The sequence below is a fragment of the Poromitra crassiceps genome (assembly GCF_964638095.1).
Source record: "Poromitra crassiceps genome assembly, chromosome: 6".
NCBI lineage: Eukaryota > Metazoa > Chordata > Actinopteri > Beryciformes > Melamphaidae > Poromitra > Poromitra crassiceps.
This window is the reverse complement of record NC_139627.1, coordinates 12,655,676-12,674,996: the sequence shown is the minus strand read 5'-3', so window position 1 is coordinate 12,674,996 and position 19,321 is coordinate 12,655,676. Positions and strand designations below refer to the sequence as shown.

Below are 19,321 nucleotides of genomic sequence, written 5' to 3'. Positions count from 1 at the left end.
CAGGTAGGGACAACACAATGATTACATCATCAGGTAGGGACGACACAATGATTACATCATCAGGTAGGGACGACACAATGATTACATCATCAGGTAGGGACAACACAATGATTACATCATCAGGTAGGGACGACACAATGATTACATCATCAGGTAGGGACAACACAATGATTACATCATCAGGTAGGGACAACACAATGATTACATCATCAGGTAGGGTCAACACAATGATTACATCATCAGGTAGGGACAACACAATGATTACATCATCAGGTAGGGTCAACACAATGATTACATCATCAGGTAGGGACAACACAATAGGCTTGTTTGAGTTGACTGCCGAGCACAGTCAGGCGAGGCGTCAACAAGCCGAAGACCCCCGACTGCACACTCACTGCTGCTTTTCTTCTTCTACAGTTTTGTTTAACAGCGGTTTGTAAACAGATTAAAACATGCATTAACGCCACCCACACTCACTGCTCAGATGACCCAGCCCTTCAGATTATGTATTTTTATTTTAATGTAGGCATCACAGGTGGTATTTATGTCAAATGTAGAGTGGCAGCTTGGATTAGATATAAAAATGAAGTTTCTACACTTCACTGTGGGTTTGTGATGCACCTGTGTTGAACCAGGCAGATCTCAGCTTGATGCGTTTCTCGTCATCCTCAGAGTTGCGCAGTCGGGCGCAGTTGGTGGGGAGCAACTGTGGCCGCCTCGCTCCAGATCTGCGCCCGCCTCGCTCTCACCAGAGTCACGTGACACACGCAGTCGGGCAGGCGGAGCAAGTCGGACAACTTTTCTAACCATCATGCAACGGGGCAAGCAAGGCGCTGATCGAATCTGCGCAGAACTTGCTCATCTCAAATGAGCCAAATATTAGGATATTATTGGTATCACAATATGTTATTTTACTGTTGCCTTATGGGTAGTACAGACTGTCTCTGCAGCATTCAAAGACTGGAGGAGAGAGACTGTCTTGAGAGACTACCTTATGGGAGGATGGCCTGTTTATTTGATTGTTTTGTATGAGCAGGATTTAATTGAGACTAATGTGTGTGTGTGTGTGTGTGTGTGTGTGTGTGTGTGTGTGTGTGTGTGTGTGTGTGTGTGTGTGTGTGTGTGTGTGTGTGTGTGTTGTATTGTATTGTATCTTTCACTCTTGACAGTGTGTGTGAGCGCTGCCTGAAGGATCTCTCTGTCAGGTAACACTTGATATATTTGTTTTGTTTATTTGTTTATTCATTAGGATCTCCATTAGCTTTTGCAATTGCAAAAGCTAGTCTTCCTGGGCCCTATACCACGAATGTTCTATAAGAAGATCCAGGATCTGTCCCTTGATCTGGTTTGTCTAAACCAGATAAGCTCGATTGTAGTTAACTTGTACTACGAACCTCGGTTGCCACTCGTTAACGTGAACCAGGTTTTTCTAATCAAGCTGAGAGCTCGTGCACATGAAAATGCCCGTGCACTGGAGCTCGTGCCCGCAAAAGAGGCGTGGTTTTTAACAACTGCCAATCACAATGCAATATGGACTGCTCCAACTCTGACAGCGCCAGACACGCCTATTTCCTCATTGAATGAAACCGCAAATAAAAATCTGCGTTGGATATTATTAGTCTGTTCCCGAATGACTGTCTAAAGTGACCACTTTTATCCACACCAGTAATTTCTTTGAAGAGCGGTTTCTACCTCCACGTAGGCTATCTACAGCAGCTCAATTCACCCTCTCAATAAACACAAAACTGGCATGTCTTTTGTGGAAGCAATGTGTAATCTATCTCAGTCCAAAATCCGTATGTTAAGACCATTTAGGCTCAATGAATAATAATGATGTCATGTGTTTAGTCGCACTGATTGAATAATTCCTATAGGCTAATCAATAAAAAAAAGAATGATAATAAAATTAAAAAAGGCTTCTGAACTGAATCGACACGGTACGTGTGGGCATAGATTTCATTTATAAAAAATTGCCTATTTTGTGGTCACATATATAGGCTATTGTCAGCAGAGTCGCATATCTCCATATTTCATATAATGATGCTGGAAATATGAAGTTCTATCACATCATACAGGCCAAAAGCAACACAATTGCAGCTGCAAAATGCAGGAGTAGCCTAGATATGAATCATCTTAATATGGGATCGCCTGTGTGCAGGTGATCCTATATTGAATTGCTTAGATGTAGTAGGCTATTCTATATGACTATTTCAATTCCAACCCAACGTCAGTCTCAGCTCCGTTGCGCACACGGCACCGTGCGCTTTGGGGACGTTTATGTAACCTTTTTATGCCAGTTTAGTGATATTTCTCCACTCACTATTCAGCTGCAATCGATCAGCGGGGTCAAACAATTTATCTAGGCTACTTGAGAGCACACAAATGAATATATAAAAACATATTCCAAAGTGGTAAGTAGCCTGCAAAAAGTGCAAGGCTTTAGTCCTTGATTAATTCAACATTACAATTCGTGCTCCTTCCCTCGATGGGGAAGTCGTCCAGAAAGGGGTTGGCCATTTTTCCAAACTGCTGATTCGATTGGTTCGTGGGCGGTGTATTTAAGGTATAATCTTATCCTTGCAACTTAACCTGCTGCGGACCAGGTTAAGTGTGAAGCATAAGTTCCTATGGAAATATATGTTGGTAAGAAGTTAATTAGCTTTGTAGCATGGCCAAACCAGGGTTAAACCTGAAGTTACCTCGCTAAACCACTAATCGAGCTTCGTGGTACAGGGCTCTGGGGTCCAACACAGAAAAACATTACACAAAAACTAACATTACATTCATTTTGCAATCATTATTTCAACCTTACAGTTGCGCATTTGCATTCATCATACAATTATTTCATTTTTCAATAGTAAAATCATGGGGAAAAAGAAAAAGAAAATGTTTGATCTCTGAATCACTCAGCAACCAAACCAATCTGCAAACAACAACCCCCAACAAGAGAATAATAAGACTTAGAAATATATATATAAACATAACATAAACACATATAAACTTTATATGTAGTCACAAACCTTTTCACAGACAATAAAACACAAAAAAGGCTGGAATGATGAAACATGACTTAATAGCAGGTCACAGAGGAATAGAATGGGCATGCCAAGAAAATAAAATATAAAAGTGAGTTCAGTTTAATGGTGAACACCCACGTTGTTCCCTTGATGTCGAATTGATTGCCCACCTCACATATCATAGGATTCTAGGATTCTGAGGCCTATACCACGAAGCAAGCTTAGTGGTTTAGCGAGGTAACTTCAGGTTTAACCCTGGGTTTGCCGTGCTATGACGTTAGTTCACTTCTTACCGCAATATATCTCTATGGCAACGTATGCTGCACGGCTGACCTGGTCTGGAGCAGGTTAAGTTCAGAGGATAAGATCATAGCCCATGAAGACCCACCTTCTGACCAATCAGCTCTCTGGAAACAGCGAGTCACCATTCATATAGATCCCCATATGAAAAATAGATTGCATTCAAATGAAAATCACAAAAGAAAAGAAAAACATTAAGGGCTCCAGTTGAATTAATCGAGGACTGAAGTGTTGCACTTGTTGTACATAATTAAATTAAGCCTACTTACCACTTTGGAATATGTTTTTATATTTATAAATTTGTATTTGCTCCCAAGCACGTTTGACCCTGCCGATTGCAGCTGAACGCTGCGTGGAGAAATATCACTAAATCACCGGCGTAAAAAGGTTACCATAAACGTCTCCAAAGCGCACTAAGTTACTGTGTGCAACGGCGCTGCTATTTTTATAGGCTATTCTTATCAATGAAAACTACGCCCTCACCGTGTCGATTCAGAGCCTGTATTTCTAACGTTAAATCTATGATCTAAATAGGCCGACTGATTCTGGAAATTTAGACTGAGATTACATATTACTGCTACTGGCAAAAAAGACATGCAGGTTTTATTGAGTATAAGCTGCTGTAGGCTCGTGGAGGCAGAAACCGCAGCAGAAATCAAATGAACAGGCTCATATCCAACGCAGACTTTGATTCTGACATACAGTAAAGCTCCGCTAATTAATACACTTTGATGTGGCTTTCAATGAATGAGGAAATAGGCCTGTCTGACGCTGTAAAATCCAGAGCTGTCCATATTGCATTGTGATTGGCTAGTTGTTACAGACCACGCCTCTTTCGTGGGCACGAGCTCCTGTTCACGAGCATTTTCACGTGCACGAGCTCGAGTTGGAAAGGCAAATCCTAAATTGACAGACCCAGCTGATAACCACCGTCATGGTGTCCTTTCGCCTGATTGCAATGATCTGGTTAAGTCAAACCAGATCAAGGGGACCAGGGGCGGTTTTAGCATCAGAGCTTTGGGTGGGCTCAGCCCACCCAAAGGTCATGGACTACTGAACCCCTAGGGGGGTCCGGGGGCATGCCCCCCCGGAAGAAAATTTTGTACAGTTTCAAGTAAAAATGGATCAAACTGGCGCACTTTGAGATCAAAATGAAGAGACTAGATCTATGAAGAACTACACACATCAATATCTTCTTTACCGTTCTGTGGTTTTACAGCAATGAAAAAATAATTGTTTCCCTATATATACTATATATATTCTGCATACAGGTTACTATATGGTAGAATTATGCTTGCATAAATAATACCAAAATCACTTCAGGGGAGTTTCAAGTAAAGTAACATTTTGCTTTGTAGGCAAAACAAAAGTCAAATTAAATCAAAAGGGAACTTCCTAACTTATTGGCTGGAATAATATTCCGACAAGATAATAATATACTGTAAGCACTAAAGCAGGAGTTTGCAGTCAACTACCGGTAGTTGAAATTAATATGTGGCAGTATTTGTGGGGGTCAAAATCTATGTAGGGTGTACCACCACAAATAGATCAGTGTATGGGAAACACTGACTATTAAATTGTGTGACTAGAAAGACACCAATAAATCTGAGAAAATGTACTTTAATTTTGAACAACAGCACTACAACGGTGGCATTACAAATGGTATTATGAAATTATTGTGTGAAAAAACAAGAATGCCACTTTTTTCATGAACTTTAAGCAGAAAATTAAAAAATAGTTTTAAAGCAAAAATAAATAATAAATAAAGATAATTTTAACATTGGCTCAACCAGCCCATCTTACTGACCACCAGGGGTCCTGGTCCTTAATCCCTTTTTATTACTCCCATGCCACTGGTACTGTACACAAACAAGGCTGTTTAAATATCTGCCTTGCACTCCCTTAGAGCAGGGGTGTCAGACTCATATTAGGTAGAGGGCCGGATTTGTTCAACTGAGACCTCATGGGGGCCGGATTTTTTTTTTTACTAAAATCAATTCGACTCATTTACCCATTTACTTCACAAAATAAATACTGCTCTTTCCATTTCTCTTGAAACTGCCTGCATTCCGTGTCAACCTTTCTCTTTTTCGACAGCATCTTGTTCAGGGGTGGACTGGGATCATAATTCAGGCCGGGCATTAGATACCAAGCAGGCCAGGCCGATACGGGCCGACGCGCGTGCCGGCGTCAGAAAAATTTGGGCCGTTTAAAGCTCAATTTGGGCCGTTTGAAGCCAGATGTGGGCCGTTTGAAGCCCAATTTGGGTCGTTTAAAGCCAGATTTGGGCCGTTTGAAGCCCAATTTGGGCCGTTTGAAGCCCAATTTGGGCCAAGTCCAATTTTACAATGAGATGCACCCACTTTAATCCTGAATAAAGTAATAAAACCACTAGTAAACCAGTAGGCGGCGCCTGGCCTGCTGTTCAGTGAGTGGCCTGACTGCGGGCACAATTTTTTTTTTTTTTTTTTTTTGCAGGCCAGGCCAGGCCACCGGGCATTTGTCCGACGTGCCCGATTATGCAGTCCACGCCTGATCTTGTTGATTCTTTTGTTTTTTGGTAGGTAGCTGAATGCGCGATTCAATTCCAGCGTGGCATCATGGCGGCTTTGTTTACACCTGATGACCTACTGACATACTTCCTTGTAGTGCAGGTTAATTAACTTATGAATGAACTATTAGCTTGCTTATTAGCCACACGTAGTTCATGATAATGGGGTGCGAATTTAATAATAATAATAATATATATATATATATTTTTTAATAATGCACGCATGTTAAGCTATCGTCATCATCACATCAGACAGGCTGTGTAAAGCCCTACCTTCCTCCAGTCCACCTGTTTGTCTGGCAGGCACAGCGACAAGTTCTTTTGTTTAGCCTACGACAACGTTACGTGCTAATTTGCATATCAATATGCGCTAATTAAGTAACTACTAACGACTCTGACTGCTCAATGCTCACCTCAGTTTCATTGATCATGAGTGGGGAGAACGATTGTGTGGACTGTGGAGGACCACTTTGCTGCTGTACTGTGTGTGTGACCTGTGTGAAGTGATGTGGGATTAGGCAGATAGATGGAGGAGGGAGCGCCTGCGCAGCCGCGGTTCTAGAAACTTTTCGGGTGGGCTGAACCCCCCTAACTTTTTGTCTCAGCCCACCCTAAGAACATAGAGGGGGGGGAAAACATGCACACAGCGCATTGAGTGTAGTCAGAAACTGCTACTAATGACCACCATGGATTTGGAGAGGTAAAAAAAAAAAAAAAAAAGTTTTTTTGCCTCTATTTTTTTGGGTGGGCTGAGACTATTTTTGGGTGGGCTAAAGCCCACCCAAAAACGGCCTAGAACCGCCCCTGAAGGGGACAGATCCTGGATCTGTTTATCCTCCATTCGTGGTATGGGCCCCTGATGTGTGTGTACTTACATGCACACTAAAATTCCACTATTATTTCGAATATGACTATACAGTATATACCGATATGACTATATATACCGATATGACTATATATACCGATATGACTATATATACCGATATGACTATATTCAGAATAATTGGACCAAGCGCCGGACCTGGGGTGACAGCGCCTTCTCCACAGCTGCCCCCTCCCTCTGGAGCTCACTCCCAAAACACATCCGTGACTGCACCAATCTGCCCCAGTTCAAATCCCTAGTCAAAGCCCACCTACTGTATAGAAAACTGCTTTTAAGGTTTCATTTCTTATGTCATGTGTAGGGATGTCACGATACCAAAATTATGAGTTCGATACCGATACCTGCCTAAATATCTCGATACCGATACTGAAACGATACCACGGCAAAAAACTAAAACATCAGGAAAAGTAGTGGAATAAATAGAGTATATAATAATCCTGGGTTTAAGCTTCATTAACATTAAGTGCCAGATTTATGGTTAATTTAGTAATATATATTATTTTCACACATAAATGTAGGCTATTGAAATGTAGGCTTATTATGTGGTGTACCCCCCCCCCAATACATGTAGGCTAGGTGTTTTTTACAATTAATTCGTATATCATTAATAATTGGGATTATTGTAAATATTAGGATAGGTGACATCAGATGACTGCTTACCATGTAAAAGCTTTAATAACACTGGCATTGAGAGCCATAGTGTTATTAAATATTGTACATGGTATGCAGTCATCTGATGTCCCCTCCCCTAAACGTTACATGTCATGACTTGCTCCTTCCTTGGCAGAGATCTGTGCTCCAGCACATTGCCTCGTGTTTTACTGTAAACGAGTAGGCTATTGTGACAAGCGAACTTTTTCAGTGAAACAAGTTCGCTTGTCACACAATACTCGTTGGACTTATTTGAGGGCATGTATGTTTATCGTTCACGTTCGCTAACCTGTCGGTCGGTCTTTAAACTCTTTGAACAGGTCGGGGTGCCTGTCGGCAAGATGTTTAGCCAGGTTCGATGTGTTTGATCCTTTCGCTTGCGTCACGTTGAAGCACCTTTTACACACTGGTTTGGATGTGTCCACGGGCTTGCCTTCGCTGTCGGCAACGTAAGCAAAATATTTCCATATTTCGCTTCGTGCATCTGCTTTTTCTACAAGCGTTGGTCGGCTTGCAAGACTAGAAGAAGCCGCTGCCATTTTCGCTGCGTCTGTCCTGTGTGTCGGGGTGCTGTAGTGAGGACTGAACGACTGTGGCCAGAGAGCGAGCAGAGAGGGAAGAGAGGAAAGTCGACACGCCCCCACATGAAGCAGACAGAGTCAGAGACAAGCTTTTTTTCACTTTTCACGAGTCACCATTGGTTCAAGGCAAGGCTGTGTTGCCTTCACGTGAGGTGGGAGACAGGCTCTCAACTGTAATGCCGCTGTGTCTCTCTCCTCCGCTAACAAACACCACGGTCGCACACTGACGCAACCCATGACATTTTTTTAAGTATCGGTACTAAATTAACGTGGTATAGTATCCTTTTTAACGGCAGGGAACCGCGGTACCATACTAATACCGGTATACCGTGCAACCCTAGTCATGTGTGTGATATTTATGCTATGTACTTCTTGTTTTAAAAGTGTTGTTTTCTTTTAACCCTTTCTTTTTGAGTTTTTAGAAAAGCGCGATATAAATTAAATGTATTATTATTTGAATTTGATACGGGTCATGTAAACTGCACATTCCGTTTGGATATTCCGAATTGGGCTTTTTTCCGAGTGCAACATTTTCCCATTAGACACGTTGGATAATAATGCTGATATTATTCAGATTTTTAAGAGCATTCTTTGGACATGTGTACAGCACATTCTGTATATGCGTCTTATGCCTACCCCACACTACAGGATAATTTGCAAGATTATGGCCAAGATTCCCCCCTCCCGATTTTCTCGGCGGTGCTCCCGATTTGATGCGCGTCGGGCAGATAATCTTCCCAAAAGATCCTGTAGTGTGTGGGGTTCAAAGATTCACAATCGGGAAGACTGCCTCTTCCCGATTGTGAATCGGGCATATCTAACATGTTAGATATTTACAACCTGACAGGCGATTGCATCTTGAGCAGAGAGCCAGTAGTAGCTGCGTTTCCATTACAGTTTTTCACAAAATAATCTGGTCCGCCCGCAGCCCCGCACAGAAACAAAGAACGAGGAAATTGTCATCGAGGTGAAATACCCGTGCGTCTTTGAACGGGACGGAAAACTAATGCTATACTGCAAAGCATGTAGCCTACAACAAGCGCTTAGGTCTCATGCTTCCCGCATCGGCAAGTGTCCGCACGGAAAAGTGAGTCAAATCAGCAGACGCCCCCTCCACAAGGCACCTGTGCAGACGGTTTTCGCCTGGCCGTGCACAGTAGACCTACACCCCGAATGGACGCGGCTGTCCGCGCAAATATTAGTTAAACAAATCCTTTCAGTGCAAATGCATTATAAAAACAAAAAATAAGATTTGTTTAGAAAACGAAATGACACAAATGTATTATTATTATTATTATTATTATTATCATTATTACTACTACTACACCCGGTGCGCACACTGAATAGGCATTTAAAAAGTTAACGTCGAGCCCTGCTTCCAAGGTGAATCTTCGGCATAATCTTCTAGTGTGTGGGGTTGCGTTTGAACAGACGCGATTGTGTGTGTGTCCCAAGATTGAAATGTTAAAAAATCGGCTCTCTCTGTCCTGTAGTGTGTGGGCTCTCAAGATTTTTATAATCTTCAAGGATTTGAAAATCCTGTAGTGTGGGGTAGGCATAAATCGAGGGTTTTCACCGCAGTTTGCTACACTTGTTTATGGTCAGTCAGCTACATTGTACGTTGTAAACAAACCAACTAGCCAGAGAGGCAAGGCCAAAAGAAAAGCCCACCTTTCTGAACAGAAGGAGAGCACGCCTACTTTGAAGCATCAGGAAACACTTGGATACCAACAGGTTTTGGTACGCGCAAATATCACAGTGTTGACCTTTTCAAGAAGGGGCTTGAACACATGAAAGAGGGCGTACGGTCCGTCATGGGGACATTTTACGTGACGCTAATCAGAGTATGCACTAGGGGCTGCATAGACTCGTCATGGGGACGTTTTATGTTACGGTAATCGCAGTATCCACTAGGAGTTTTTTGTTTGTTTGTTTGTTTTTAAACCTTTATTTAACCAGGTAAAAGACTCATTGAGATTTCAAATCTCTTTTACAAGAGGAACCTGGCCAAGAGGGCAGCATAAAAAACAAACACATTTAGGTTCCATACAGACACACAAATAAACATTTGAAAAGGGAGACTTGGAATTACATAAGTAATGAGATTAAGTACAGCAGCAAGTTCCAATACTTCCACGTTCCAAGTCCTTTAAAATTGAACCAAAGGCGTCATATGAAATTAGTGTTGGCAATTTGAAGTCTTTCCGGAAGGTGTTCCAGGTAAAAGGGGCAACATGTTTATGCATAGACTCCTTACGGTAATCGGGAGTATGCACTACTAGGGGCTGCATAGACTCGAGGACGTGGGGACATTTTACATTACAGTAATCTGAGTATGCACTAGGGCAGGGATACTCAACTTGCTTTGCCCGGGGGCCACTTTTGTGAAATGATAGGAGGCCAGGGGCCAGTTACAAACAATATAACATTTTCTGTAGCCGATTGTAGGTTTTTGGGGTGTCAGCTGGGGTTTAGCCTGATTATGTTGTGCACACCGGATAGTTAGTTAGGTTAAGTTAGTTAGGTTAAGTACATGTGCCTGGGTAGCGAGTAGACGGTGGTATTTGACCATTTTATACATTTTTTATTTCACATTACGGTAGTTTTGATTGTGAATTAGATTCTAATTCACAATCACAACTAACGTGAAATTATTAGAAAATGGTCAGGGGGCTACTCTGCACCCTATCGCGGGCCGCATCTGGCCCCCGGGCCGCAAGTTGAGTATCACTGCACTAGGGGCTGCATAGACTCGAGGACGTACAGTACTTCATGGGGACGCTTTACGCTACGCTAATCGGAGTATGCACTAGGGGCTAGGGTTGTCAAAAGTATCGATAGTATTGATAAAAATCAATACTAAAAAATGTAAACAGATACAATACAGATTTTCAACAGGTATCGATAGTATCAATATGTATTTATAGTACAGATTTGAAATGGATACAATACTCATTTGCAACAGTATGGATACCAGCAGTGTTTTCTCTTAATGAAAACATACTACTGTGGTATCGAGTATCGATATTCTCCTGGGTATCGGTATCAAAGTAGAAATTCTAGTATGGTGACATCCCTACTAGGGGCTGACGGGGAGATGGTTTGAGACTCGCGTTGCCCCAGGTTACGGGTAGCAGCCTGTTCTCATCTTTTCATCGCATCTCTCTTTTTCACTCATTTCTATTTATTTACTTTTTCTAATTTATTGCTAATCAAAGTTGTAAACTAGATTATTTGGCTTTATGTGGCTATACACGTTTGTTATTGTTTTTCTCGCTATCGGAGTAACCTACCTACCTTTACCAACCCAATTTCCAAGCTCTTTAACGTAATATCTCAGGAACGGCTTGACGGAATTTCTTCCAATATGGCTCAAACGTCGCCTTGGACTCAAGCATCAACTAATTATATTTTGGTGGTCAAAGGACAAAGGTTAAGGTCACTGTGACCCCACGAACGCAATTTTCAAGCTTGCTAAAGCGATATCTTAAGAACGGCTTCACGGAATTTCTTCCAATTTGCCTCAAACGTCCAGTTGGACTGAAGGATGAACTGATTAGATTTTGGTGGTCAAAGTTCAAGGTTACTGTGGCATCACGACCGCTCGTTTCATGCTCGTTAACGTGAGATCTCAGGAATGCCTTTGACGGAATTTCATCTCATTTGCCTCAAACGTCCACTTGGAGTCGAGGATGAACTGATTACATTTCTGCGGTCAAAGGTCAAGGTCACTGTGACCTCACGAACACCATTTTCAAGCTCGGTAACGCCATATCTCAGTAACACCTTGACCAAATTTCTTCACATTTGGGTCAAACGTCAAAGTCTGGACAGACATGCATGTGGACTGCTGACTTGTTGGCGGAGGCATATATCCGCCGTGCGGTCGTTCTAGTTTCATTTTATTTTTTGTCGACGGCGACTCAACCTTATTGGTCGCAAGGTCGACTTGAAAAAATCAGGAGTCATGCAACCAGGATGTGTGCACGGCTGCATGTCAACAGGAATTTCCATTAGCCATGGAAACAGCTTAGTCGGAATATTGTCTGTTTCGGAATAAGGGCAAAAACCTGGAATATTTTGTGATGTAAACGTGTGTGTTTGTGTGTGCGTGTGCGCATGCCTGTGTGTGTGTGTGTGCGTGCGTGCATGCTTGTGTGTGCCTGTGTGTGTGTGTGTGTGTGCGCCCGTGCTTGTGTGTGTGTGTGTGTGTGTGTGTGTGTGTGTGTGTGTGTGTGTAGCGAGCAACCAGAGTGTGTGTACTCTGTGTTTAAGGCTCTGGGGACAGAGCTGGTGTTGGGTCTGTTCCTCAACGTCCGGCCTGAGGAGCAGCTGGAGCTCTACCAGGAGATCACACAGCTCTGCACAGTACACTGGCATGGTAGGACACACACAGACACACACACACACACACACACACACACACACACACACACACTAACACACACTCTTGCTGCCAACCCCCAGGTCTGATCTCTGCTCCGGTGAGTGTGAAGGTTCCCATGTGGTCGTCTGGTTTCTGCAGCGCTCTGGAGGCCAGAGACAAACTGATGGACATCATCAGAGACAGACTGGACACTGACACACACGGGTGAGACTCTCTCTCTCTCTCTCTCTCTCTCTCAGAGACAAACTCATAGACATCATCAGAGACCAGTGTTGGGCAAGTTACTTTCAAAATGTAATATACTACATATTACTAGTTACTTTCATTTGAAAGTAATAACTTACTTTACAATATTACTGTCTGTGTAGAGTAACTCATTACTTATCACACTACTTTTGCATTACTTTCACCAAAATAACAGCAGTAGTAGAATGACATCGCCGCCTAGGAACCATCCCGAAAAATAATTTCAACCGTCTTAAAGTTAGTGTAAACCATCTAAAATTCAAAATGTTATCCTTTTCCTTTGTTATTGTCATCTATCGTGGTTATTTGCATAAAAACACAATTTGATTAGGAAATGATTGTATCTTTATTTAAATATGTGCTTTTAATAGAAAAAAAGTAACTCAATTTGTAACTTCGGTTACTTGACAAAGTAACTGGTATAATATTACTGAAATCCTATTGGTAATAAGTTATATTACTGAGTTACTGCTAAAAGTAATATATTACATCTAATATGTTACTTTTGTAATGAGTTACTACCCCCAACACTGTCAGAGACAGACTGGACACTGACACACGGGTGCGACTCTCTCTCTCTCTCTCTCTCTCTGTCTCTCTCTCTCTCTCTCTCTCCCTCTCTCTCTCTCTCTCTCTCTCTCCTCCTGTCTCTCTCTAAATTGATGAGATAAGATAAGTGCTGAACTTTAGTAAACTAAAGATTAACTCGTTTGGAATCAATCAGAGAATATTGATAACACTTTATTCCTCTTTTAATGAAAGTATTTTAACATTTTCATTCATCTACTGTTTACATCACTTTGTCAAAAGGACAGGAACTGACTGCAGGGTGTTGTTACCCTCAGCTCTAACATTTTTGTTAAAACACAAAGCTTAATACTGCACAAGTCCTCTAGAAAGCAGGGATGTACCGATCCACTTCCTTTCAGTTCCGATCCGATATCTGAATTTGGATATCTGCCGATATCGATATTCTGTCGGATATCATCGCTATTTTTTCTTGACTATACAGTACAGACAAAAATTTGGCCAATTGAAGAAAAAATGTAAGAAAAATACAACTTACAAAAAACAAAATGAAGAAAAATATACAAGGCAAATGAGGATACTTATAAATCAAATCGGCACTAGTTAGGCATTGCTGCTTTAAATAAGGGCCCTCTGCCTGTAGCTGGCTCCTACTAAGAGACATTACTTAGTATTTTGTAATCTATTCTTTCATAACATTAGCTGTTAGGTACCTGGTTCATAATATCCCACAATAACAATTGGGTCATTCGATATTTCCAAAACAATTTGAATTGATTCGCGAAAAGTAATAAATATACATTTATTTGCCAAGATATGTCTTGGGTGTCTTTATATTTACTGAAATGTTTTGTGCAAATGAGTACAACCACGACTGTGTCACTATGTACGTGAGGCTACCATTAATGTTACAACACTGCTATGATCTGATGCTGACATCGGAGAGAGAGAGAGAGAGAGAGAGAGAGAGAGAGAGAGAGAGAGAGAGAGAGAGAGAGAGAGAGAGAGAGAGAGAGAGAGAGAGAGAGAGAGAGAGAGAGAGAGAGAGAGAGAGAGAGACAGACAGACAGACAGACAGACAGACAGACAGACAGACAGAGAGACAGACAACACAATCCGAAAGGAGACACTCGAGGAGTAACTCCAGAGTAAACTTCCAGCACGGGCATATTACGTTAGCCCGGTCGGCTCAGCTGAGCTCTGTGTACAGCCAGCCAGTGATACGATATTATATCGATTCTAAATCGATTCCATCACGTCACGCGATGGCGTGCGATTCCCTGCCCATGTCACTTCCACACACGGCCCCGGTGGGAAGCGGAAGAACAACAACAATGGCCACTTTCAAATTGAAATGAGCAGCGTGTCTCATGTGTCAGCTCGCCTCCTCTCTGTCCTCTTACAGTGCAACTCATCTCATGTGTAAGAAAGGACTGTTCCACATTGAGGAAGTTTGAAGTAAGAATTTTAACGATTAACTCGTTGGTTTTGGATTTATTTAGCTTCAATAGTGCATTTTTGTTCTTGTGTGACCCTCAACCCCCGGCTTTGAGAATCCCCGGCCACTTACTGATACTTGGTAAATGGTAAACGGACTGCATTTATATAGCGCTTTTATCCAAAGCACTTTGCAATGTGCCTACATTCACCCATTCACACACCGAAGGCGGCCAGCTGCCCCAGCCATCGGGAGCAATTTGGGCTTCAGTGTCTTGCCCCAGGACACTTCGACATGAGCCGGGGATCGAACCACCAACCTTCTGATTAGTGGACGACCCGTTCTACCTCCTGAGCCACAGCCACCCATACGTATGCTTAGATTAACCCACTCGTATTATATTCTGGTTTATTTCAAGAAAAACATTTTGGCTAGTGGAAATTCTAATTGGCTGGTAACTTTAAAATCTAGTAGCCATATTGGCAGGTGGTCAAAAACGTTAATTTCAAGCCCTGCAAGGGAGACCAGGTGATGACATAGGAATGAGTGAGAAAAGGATCAAACATTGGTTTAAGGCTAAATATAATGATATCCCAACTGTTAATTTAAAATGAGTTATTCCTCTAAATCTGGCTTCAAATGCCCCAACATTTTTGTCGCCGGCACCGCTCGGCCCCCAGCCCTCGGCCCTCAGCAAAATGTGGCCCTTGGTGAAAAGTAATTGGGGACCCCTGAAGTAGGGCCTTGTTGAATGGAGCCTGCAACTCATCTCACTGCTGCTCTCTCTCTCCTCTCTCGCCCTCTTCCTCTCCTCTCTCCTCCCTCTCTCTCTCCTCTCTCGCCCTCTTCCTCTCCCCCTCCCTCCCCCCCTCCCTCTCTCTCTCTCTCTCTCTCACTCACTCACTCACTGTAGTTTCGTGGGTTCCTTGGCATCGTTGCCGCTGCCCGACTCAAGCTCCGCCTCCCAGCATCTGCTGCTGTTCATCTCCGCCCTGATCCCCAAAGCCCTCGCCTCGCTGCTCACCTCCTTCACACTGGCACTCAGCGGGAACGAGCAGGTACACACACACACACACACACTCAGTAACAGTCACAAATATGCCACTGGTTTTGAAACATTGTTTGGTTCCAGTAACACATTCATTGATTAGACAGACAGTTACTGACAGAGTCAGTGTCACTTCCAGTCTATCTCCAGACAAGTAGATTTTCTCTTCAGTAACGACTTGTTCCTGTATGTTCCTCGCTGGCTCCACCTTCTGGCGTCCATTTGCCAAGTTCATTTCAAGGAAGAGCACTGAATTTGTATGTTGTAATTGTGATAGTATGTTGTAATTTTGATACTCCATATCTTTCCTCTTAAGTTAAGTTAAGTTACCCTTTACTTATCCCCGCGGGGAAATTCATCCTCTGCATTTGACCCATCCTCTGCTAGGAACCTTCCTAGAACTAGGAGCAGTGGGCAGCCGCAGCGCAGCGCCCGGGGACCAACTCCAGTTCTTTAGCCAGTGCCTTGGTCAGGGGCACTGACAGGAGTATTAACCCTAACATGCATGTCTTTAGGTGGTGGGAGGAAACCGGAGCACCTGGAGAAAACCCACACGGACACGGGGAGAACATGCAAACTCCACACAGAAAGGACCTGGGACGGACCGGAGTTCAAACCCCGGGACGATCTTGCTGTGAGGCAACAGTGTTAACCACTGAGCCACCGTGACGTCTTACTAAAAGCCTAGTCTCGCTTGCCAGACTCTCCCTGCTAAAAGCCTAACTAGGGATACGAGTTGGAAACTAGCAATAGCTACAAACTGTATGAAACATCAGTTACTCTTGTTTGAAATGAGTGAAAGGTTACTATGTTAATTTGCATTGTCCCTATCAAATAAACAATAAATAAAATAAAAACAAATTTGCAGGCTCATCAGCCAATAGGGTAAGGCCGCATAAAAGACGGGGCAGCGCAGACGTAATTCATTCTGTTTGTGTCAGTGCACTGGATGACAACACAGCTGAGGATGGCTCTTCCATTTGCAAGATTTGCTGTGCATGCCCCGCTCTTCTTCTGCGTCCAGTGTCTCGGTCTTGTTGTCAATGAGCCTATCTGCAGAAGCTGTGCTGCGCTTCCTGTTCCTATCTCAGAAGCTGTGCTTCCTGTTCCTATCTGCAGAAGCTGTGCTGCACTTCCTGTTCCTATCTGCAGAAGCTGTGCTGCACTTCCTGTTCCTATCTGCAGAAGCTGTGCTTCCTGTTCCTATCTGCAGAAGCTGTGCTTCATGTTCCTATCTGCAGAAGCTGTGCCACACTTCCTGTTCCTATCTGCAGAAGCTGTGCTGCGCTTCCTGTTCCTATCTGCAGAAGCTGTGCTGCGCTTCCTGTTCCTATCTGCAGAAGCTGTGCTGCGCTTCCTGTTCCTATCTGCAGAAGCTGTGCCACACTTCCTGTTCCTATCTGCAGAAGCTGTGCCACACTTCCTGTTCCTATCTGCAGAAGCTGTGCTGCGCTTCCTGTTCCTATCTGCAGAAGCTGTGCTGCGCTTCCTGTTCCTATCTGCAGAAGCTGTGCTGCGCTTCCTGTTCCTATCTGCAGAAGCTGTGCCACACTTCCTGTTCCTATCTGCAGAAGCTGTGCTGCACTTCCTGTTCCTATCTGCAGAAGCTGTGCTGCACTTCCTGTTCCTATCTGCAGAAGCTGTGCTGCACTTCCTGTTCCTATCTGCAGAAGCTGTGCTGCACTTCCTGTTCCTATCTGCAGAAGCTGTGCCACACTTCCTGTTCCTATCTGCAGAAGCTGTGCCACACTTCCTGTTCCTATCTGCAGAAGCTGTGCCACACTTCCTGTTCCTATCTGCAGAAGCTGTGCTGCACTTCCTGTTCCTATCTGCAGAAGCTGTGCTTCCTGTTCCTATCTGCAGAAGCTGTGCTTCATGTTCCTATCTGCAGAAGCTGTGCCACACTTCCTGTTCCTATCTGCAGAAGCTGTGCCACACTTCCTGTTCCTATCTGCAGAAGCTGTGCTGCGCTTCCTGTTCCTATCTGCAGAAGCTGTGCTGCACTTCCTGTTCCTATCTGCAGAAGCTGTGCTGCACTTCCTGTTCCTATCTGCAGAAGCTGTGCTTCCTGTTCCTATCTGCAGAAGCTGTGCTGCGCTTCCTGTTCCTATCTGCAGAAGCTGTGCTGTGCTTCCTGTTCCTATCTGCAGAAGCTGTGCTGCGCTTCCTGTTCCTATCTGCAGAAGCTGTGCCACACTTCCTGTTCCTATCTGCAGAAGCTGTGCTGCGCTTCCTGTTCCTATCTGCAGAAGCTGTGCCACACTTCCTGTTCCTATCTGCAGAAGCTGTGCTGCGCTTCCTGTTCCTATCTGCAGAAGCTGTGCTGCGCTTCCTGTTCCTCATCGCAGAGAGTGCCGGGCCTACTTCCAGCACGAGCAGGCTGTGAATGCCGCCTTCTTGCTTCACATCATTGATGCTAGTGATCACTACGAAGCCGACCGTTACCCGCCCAGGCTGCCCCCCAGGCTGCCCGCCCAGGCTGCCCGCCCAGGCTGCCCGCCCAGGCTGCCCGCCCAGGCTGCCCATTCAGGCTGCCCATACCCACCCAGGCTGCCCATACCCACCCAGGCTGCCCGTTCAGGCTGCCCATACCCACCCAGGCTGCCCATACCCACCCAGGCTGCCCGTTCAGGCTGCCCATACCCACCCAGGCTGCCTGCCCAGGCTGCCCGTTCAGGCTGCCCATACCCACCCAGGCTGCCCATACCCACCCAGGCTGCCCGTTCAGGCTGCCCATACCCACCCAGGCTGCCCGCCCAGGCTGCCCGTTCAGGCTGCCCATACCCACCCAGGCTGCCTGTTCAGGCTGCCCATACCCACCCAGGCTGCCCGTTCAGGCTGCCCATACCCGCCCAGGCTGCCCGTTCAGGCTGCCCATACCCGCCCAGGCTGCCCATACCCACCCAGGCTGCCCATACCTGCCCAGGCTGCCCATACCTGCCCAGGCTGCCCATACCTGCCCAGGCTGCCCATACCTGCCCAGGCTGCCTGTTCAGGCTGCCCGCACAGGCTGCTTACCCGCCCAGGCTGCTTGTTAAGCACCACATTGCTGACATAGCCCTGGATGGCATGCCGGCCCCGTCTCCGCCAGCTTCTGACGCTGGAGCCTCGCTGGGGGAGAAAGGATGATAACTTCTCATCAGTATTGATGTTACTAGTTTAGTGTTTAGTGTTACTATGTTTAGTCCAAAAATGTAATACATTGCTCGTTACTTGTTACTCTTTTCAAAAGTAATATTATTACGTTACTTCTTACTCCCTGACAACAGTAATTCGTTACACTATTCGTTATATTACTTTTGCGTTACACCCCACAAAATTCCTAATTGCGTCCTTTCTCATCAAAAGTCAGACTTTGCATGTGCGTATAGTATTCATATGAATATAGGGCTAATTGCTTTGCCGGTTAGCACAGCTAAGGCTTCAAACTATATGTTTTTCCTACAGCCTCGGAATAAATCCATAAAGGTGACCTGCTTGATGAATATAGCACACCTGGCTCAAAGTGCTGACGAGACACAATCTTTCAAACAGCTTTGGTTTTTAATAACGCAGTTGTAAAATCTGCAACAGGGGCAAACAGCTAGACCCAAACAGGCCAACAAGAGCCAGCACATTCTATCAATACGCAATGTAACACGTTTCTGTCACAGATAGCCCTGCAACATTAACCTGACTCAGTACTGGAGAA

The 19,321-nt window shown here is 44.3% G+C and overlaps 1 protein-coding gene across 1 annotated transcript in view; it reads left to right on the top strand.

The window, feature by feature from the left end:
* The window catches only part of LOC310778318 (uncharacterized protein), a gene marked incomplete at its 5' end in the record, with an annotated part of 85,202 nt that overhangs the window by 14,665 nt on the left and 51,216 nt on the right, over positions 1 to 19,321 (top strand). The window contains 4 exons of the mRNA XM_083638702.1: positions 1,170 to 1,205; positions 12,225 to 12,364; positions 12,451 to 12,574; positions 15,496 to 15,640. Coding sequence (XP_083494828.1) covers positions 1,170 to 1,205; positions 12,225 to 12,364; positions 12,451 to 12,574; positions 15,496 to 15,640 — 445 coding nt within the window. The remainder of the gene's footprint in view (positions 1 to 1,169; positions 1,206 to 12,224; positions 12,365 to 12,450; positions 12,575 to 15,495; positions 15,641 to 19,321) is intronic.